The 6,478-nt window shown below is 37.0% G+C and overlaps 1 protein-coding gene across 1 annotated transcript; it reads right to left on the bottom strand.

Annotated features, from left to right (window-relative positions):
• Positions 1-3,317: 3,317 nt before the first annotated feature.
• LOC142177285 (uncharacterized) lies at positions 3,318-5,794 on the bottom strand. The gene is made up of 3 exons (XM_075245758.1): positions 5,749-5,794; positions 4,934-5,022; positions 3,318-4,010 (listed from the first exon to the last, which is right to left on the bottom strand). Exons 1-3 carry the CDS (start codon positions 5,792-5,794, stop codon positions 3,318-3,320), a joined length of 828 nt encoding a protein of 275 aa, XP_075101859.1.
• Positions 5,795-6,478: the final 684 nt, after the last annotated feature.

The following is a 6,478-nucleotide window of genomic DNA, read 5'->3' as shown; positions in this document are numbered from 1 at the left end:
AAGATATCATTTTATATACACAAGAGGTTGGAAATGAAAAGGTAAGGAAAAGCCAACGGCTATAAGAGAGAAATTGGAAAAGATTCTTCAATGGCTTGAATTGGTCTTGCAGAATCTCTCTTTCCATGTATAAAAAGGGCGTTTCTTTGTTTCCTTATTGGCTTCATTCAGAATAGTGGATTCAACTTCTTTCCTTAGTTGACATATTCCTTAGTTGTAATTCAACTGCTTGACATAATTCAACTGCTTGACATAATTCAACTGCTTTCCTTTTCACCGTTTTTCAAGCTGGAGGTAATGATTGAATGTACTTCTAGCTTGGCTCGAAATGATCGGAAGGGAAGCTTTGGAAGAGGTTTCGTAAATATGTCTGCAATTTGAAGCTCAGAAGGAATATATTGTGTAGTGAGTGCGCCAAGAGCAACCTTTTCTTGAACGAAATGATAGTCTATCTCAATATGCTTGGCTCGAGCATGAAACACTGGATTAATTGACATTTACAATGCACTTTTATTATCTCAAAAATGCTGAGGTGAGTGATGTAGTGGAATACCGATGTCTCGAAGGAGAAAAGTTATCCAAACCAATTCAGCCGTCGTAGATGCCATGGATCAATATTCTCCTTCTGTGCTAGATCGAGACACTGTTGGTTGTTTCTTGGAGGACCATGAAATACAATTAGCACCTAGAAATATGCAAAATCCTGAAGTACTTCTCCTTGTATCCGGACAACCTGCCCAATATGCATCACAATACCCATAAAGTTTGAATGGACTTTGAGAAAGGAATTTAAGGCTGTAGTCTGTCGTTCCTTTTAGATATCGAAGAATTCTTTTGACGGCTCTCATATGTTCTTCCCTCGGATACTGGAAATATTGGCAGACTTTGTTGACTGCATGAACAATGTCAGGTCGAGTGTAGGTGAGGTATTGGAGAGCACCTACTAAGCTTCGATACTCTGTTGGATCAATGGTTTTTGAGCCTTAAGGTGACGGCTGCGATTTTAATGCCTTGGAATTATTGATGTGAGAACAATTTGTGAGCTTGACTCTATCTAGTAGTTCCTTTGCGTACCTACTTTGGGAAATAGTGATTCCTCCAGGGAAATATTGGACTTCGAGGCCAAGGAAGTAATGAAGTTGGCCAAGATCCTTGAGAGAGAATTCAGATTGTAGTTTCTTGATAAGATCCTCTAAAAGTATGTCATTGTTTCCTGTGAGAATAATATCATCACTATAAATTAACATTAGTACAGTAATACTTTCTTTATGTAATGTAAAGAGAGAAGGATCAGCTTGACTGCATTTAAACCAAATATAAATAAGCAATTTTGATAAACGATCAAACCAAGCTCTAGGAGCTTGTTTAAGACCATAAAGTGACTTGTGCGCAGTTTGCAAACATGGTTTGGATGTTGAGGGTCCTTAAAGCGAGGAGGTTGTTCCATGTAATTGTCTCCATGAGGTAGTGAGAGCCGTTTTAACACTTTTTGGTACTGAAGTGGCCGTGGTAGTGATCAAGGATTTATGTATCGGCTTTTCTCGATGCTGTTGAATGCTTTCAGCCAATATGGGGTCAAGATCAGGTTAAGTATCAAGTTTTCGACGAGTTATCATATGATGCTTATTTGTTTGTGCTACATCAAGACTTGAACCTGTAGAAGATGTGTTCAAATCAATGGTTAGACTATTACTCGGATCAGGTAAATCATTAACATTGATAGAGTTAGTGATGTTATTCTCGGTATCATTTGTAGGGCTAGCTTCAATATTTTCAGCTTGACTATGATCTTTATTCTTGTCAGGAAATATAGCTGGCATGACTTATGCATCATCAGTTGTTGTGATGTCATCCAGTACAATGTGTTGGTCCCCTTTTTTCATATGGAGGTCATTTATCTTTTCATCGGAGCTTTCCTTTTGAGGTTTGTTCTTCCCTTTTTGTATCCAAGAATCAGTGTCGGAAAATGTTGAGACGTCAAGATTCTCCTGCGATATACTTTCTTTGTTATAGGCACAAGGAAAAATAGTTGCATCAAAGACAACATGTCTAGATAAATAAATCCTATTTGTAGAAGGATCCAAACATCTCTATCCTTTTTGAATAGGACTATATCCCAAAAAGATGCATGGATATGTCTTCTTAGAAAATTTGTTCTTTCCATAATCTCTAAGGTAGGGAAAACACCTGCAACCAAAAATTCTTAAACTACCATAGTCAAGATGGTGATTGAATAATTTAAAGAATGGACTTTCCATATTCAGTGATTGAGAAGGCATACGATTTATGAGATAAACAGATGTAAGAAAAGCATCCACCTAATATTTGGTTGGTAAAAAAGCTTGAAAAAGTAGCGTGAGCCCTGTTTCTACAATATGACCATGTTTCCTTTCTGCCACACCATTTTGCTCAGGTGTGTTTGGACATGAAAATTGGTGATGAATTCCACAGTGAATCAGATGGTTTTTAAAATCAGTAGAAACAAATTCTCCGCCTCCATCACTTTGAAGAACTTTTATTTTACGCACAGACTGATTTTCTACCATTTTCTGAAAATTAAGAAATATTTTAAGAAAATCAGATTTTTTTCTCAACCGAAACAACCATGTGTATCTCCTGCAATCGTCGACAATAACAACATACTATCTCCGTTCCAGTTTATATAAACCTATTTCCTTTTTGGTCCGTTCTAAAAAGAATGACTTATTTCTAAATTTGGAAACAATTTTGCTTAAACTTACAATTCTACCCTTAATGAGAAGCTTTTATAAATACACAAATATTTTGGACCCCTTTTTGAATTATTTAGGACCACAAATTACAAAAGTCTTTATTTTTTCTTAAACTCCGGTCCCAATCAAACAAGTTCATTTGATTAATATTTAAAATGTTGACAGGATAAAATGGGTGCTGGAGCCCATAAATCACAATGTAGTTTACCTAATGGAAATTTCGAAATGTTATTTGATAACGAAAAGGAAATTCGACAGCTCTTTCCCATTTGGCAACTACTACAGACTGCTGGACGTTTTTTCCCAACTCGAAATATTTATCAAATGTTTTGACTTTAGAATCTTTAGATATCGCAAATGGGGATGTCCCATCCTTTGGTGCCAAATATTTTGCGAAGCTTTATTCTTAAAGGCGAGGAGAGCTTGTTGATTTATTTCTTCAAGAGCATAAAGTCCTCCCTTTTTGCATCCTTTAGCAAGTATCCTGCCTGTTGTTACTTAACCACAAAATCATCAGCAAAAGATTTAACGGAACGAGGATTGCCATGAGTCAGTTGTCCAACAGAGAGTAAATTTTTCTTTATATCAGGAAAATTTACTCTCTGTTGTTTTTAGTTTTCCTTCACCAATGTGAGAAATGGGAAGGCTGTCACCATTTCCTACAAATATAGATTCATTGCCCTTATATGAAGTAGTTTTGGCAAGTTTACCTGGATTGTTTAGGATGTGAGTTGTCGCTCTGGAATAAGCATAGAGTGAAGAATCTTCATGTTCGAGTTTCATTGCAGCAAGGGCCTTAGGAAGTTGGTCTTCGGGTTGAAAAGAATGGTCAAACCAATTCCAACATTCCAAGGCTGAGTGATTAGTCTTACCACAGATTTGGCAAATGATCACTTGTTCTTTCTTTTGTTGACGCGGATCGACACTATAATTATTTACCTTCGGCTGGTACGATATTTTATCATTGAAGTTTGGCCTAGCACTGTAATTACCATGGCGCGCTGCTGGAGCAAAGCCTCGTCCTCTCGAGTTAAACCTTCCTCCACCACGATGTCGTCCTCTTACTCTTTGTCCAACGAAAGTGTGTTCATGGTGAGGCTGCAAGTGATCTTTCTCCTCACTTTCATTAATCATCATTTGTTCATGAGATTGCAAGGATACAGCAAACTGATTATAAGTAGGATAAGGGGCTTTTGCTAACATAGCAGTTCGGAAATCCTTATATTTAGCACCAAAACCCCTAGCTAGTTGAAAAGTTTTACTTGTATCGTCCAATGGCTTTTTAATTGCAGCCAAGCTATCACATAAGCCTTTGAACTTGTTAGGATCGGGAACCCGGGTAGTGCGGAATATAGCCAAACAACGGTATAATGGCAATAACAAAGACAATGGAAGTTGATAACAACGACAATTAAAGTAGATAAAGAAGACACAAATTTAGCGTGGTTCGGTCAAAGTGACCTACGTCCACAAGCGGAGATGAGCAATTTACTATAACAATAAGAGTACAAAATTAGAGTAAATACTCTAATTAATCCCAAATACCCTAAGGGAATAACCTCACAAGATCACTCCAAAGAAAGGGTTCACACAAGTGCTTCCCAACACTAACTCTCATACAAAACACTCTTAATAAAGGAAGAAAAGAAGAAACAAGAAATGAAGACTCAAGTCTTGTTGGTGTGTTTCCAAATGAGTAGAGAGTCCTCATTATATAGGAAGAGAAGAAAGAAATGCTTGGCCAACAATTGGCAACATCCTCTCAAAATACAAGGCCATTTATTTGGCCAACAAGGCCTTAAATAATAGGCTCCAAATGTGCCAACAAGGCTCACAAATAAAAAGCCTAAAAATAAGGCCACCTTTTACAAATCTCCACCTTGGCCTAATTTTGGCTGATTATAGTAAATTTGCTTCACCTTCTCCGCAAAAGCCCCAATGGGCATATGTCAAAATTTAATGCCATCAAAATCAGACAAGTTGTCTGATACCGAAACTGCAGTAGGGCCTATAACAGTGGAGCCCAATAAAGTATACAACGAACCAGATCTGTGTGCTTTCATGATCACAAGAGCATCTTGAAAAACTTTTAAAACTCCACCTTCACTAGTGAATTTGCACCCAAGGGATTCTAAAGTGCCCAAAGATATGAGATTTTTCTTCAACTCACGAACATATCTAACATCAATGAGAGTTCTCACCACATCATCGTGCATTCTGAACCGAATTGTACCTTTGCCAATAACGTTGCAAGTAACATTGTTACCCAGTTGGACAACTCCACTTGCAACTGAATCATATGTAGAAAATAAGTCCCTGCTAGGACACATATAATATGAACAACCGGAATCTAAAATCCACTCATTATCTAATCTGAAACTAGTTTCAGTTGCTAAAAATATAGTTCCCTCAATCTCATCAGTTGCTACACTAGCTTCGGCGATGTCAGTATTTTTGTGCTCATTTTTTCTTTCTTTATGCTTTTCTTTATTTTTCAACTTATAGCATTCGGAGATATTGTGACCTTTCTAATGACAATAGCGACACTCTAAATTATTGTATCTGGATATGGAGTCGGATTTGCCCCTAACAAACAAGCCAACTTCCGCTTGAGTTCCACTAGCTTCCCCAGTAATATCACTATCTATCTGTTCTTTTGATTTTAAGATAGATTTAATATCCTTATAAGAGATATTATCCTTTGCATAAAGCATAGTATCTCTTATATGCTTAAAAGATGGGGGTAGAGAACAAAGCAGTAACACGGCTTGATCCTCATCTTTAATTTCAGCATCTATATTACTCAAATCCATAATAATGGAATCAAAGGTATCAAGATGAGAGAGAATAGAGGTACCTTCACCCATACGAATTGTATAAAGCTTCTATTTCAGGTAAAGTCTATTTTCCACCGTCCTCTTCATATATAAGGTTTTCAATTTTTTCCACATGCCTTTGGCTGTGATTTCTACAGAAACTTCACGTAAAATCTCATTTGAGAGATTTAAAATGATACCTGCTTTTGCCCTTTTGTCTATGACTGCAAACTCCTCATCCGTCATTTTATCCGGCTTCTTCTCCTTTTCTTGTAACGCCAAGTCTAAGCCATCCTGAATTAGGATAGTTTCTATCTTTAATTGCCACATTCCGAAGTTTGCACTTCGATCAAATTTCTCACTTTGTTAGAGTAATTTTGGCTATTAAAACTAATCAGGTTAGATCCGGCTCTGATACCAATTTATTAGGATCGGAAACCCGGGTAGTGCGGACTATAGTCAAACAACGGTATAATGACAATAACAAAGACAATGGAAGTTGATAACATCGACAATTAAAGTAGATAAAGAAGACACAAATATAACGTGGTTCGATCAAAGTGACCTACGTCCACAAGCGGAGAGTGGCAATTTACTATAACAATAAGAGTACAAAATTAGAGTAAATACTCTAATTAATCCAAAATACCCTAAGGGAATAACCTCACAAGATCACTCCAAAGAAAGAGTTCACACAAGTGCTTCCCAACATTAACTCTCATACAAAACACTCTTAATAAAGGAAGAAAGGAAGAAACAAGAAATGAAGACTCAAGTCTTGTTGGTGTGTTTCCAAATGAGTAAAGAGTCCTCATTATATAGGAAGAGAAGAAAGAAATGCTTGGCCAACAATTGGCCACATCTTCTCAAAATACAAGGCCGTTTATTTGGCCAACAAGGCCTTAAATAAAAGGTTCCAAATGTGCCAAC

Source organism: Nicotiana tabacum, chromosome 23 (assembly GCF_000715075.1).
Source record: "Nicotiana tabacum cultivar K326 chromosome 23, ASM71507v2, whole genome shotgun sequence".
Lineage (NCBI taxonomy): Eukaryota > Viridiplantae > Streptophyta > Magnoliopsida > Solanales > Solanaceae > Nicotiana > Nicotiana tabacum.
This window is presented reverse-complemented; position numbering and strand designations above follow the sequence as displayed.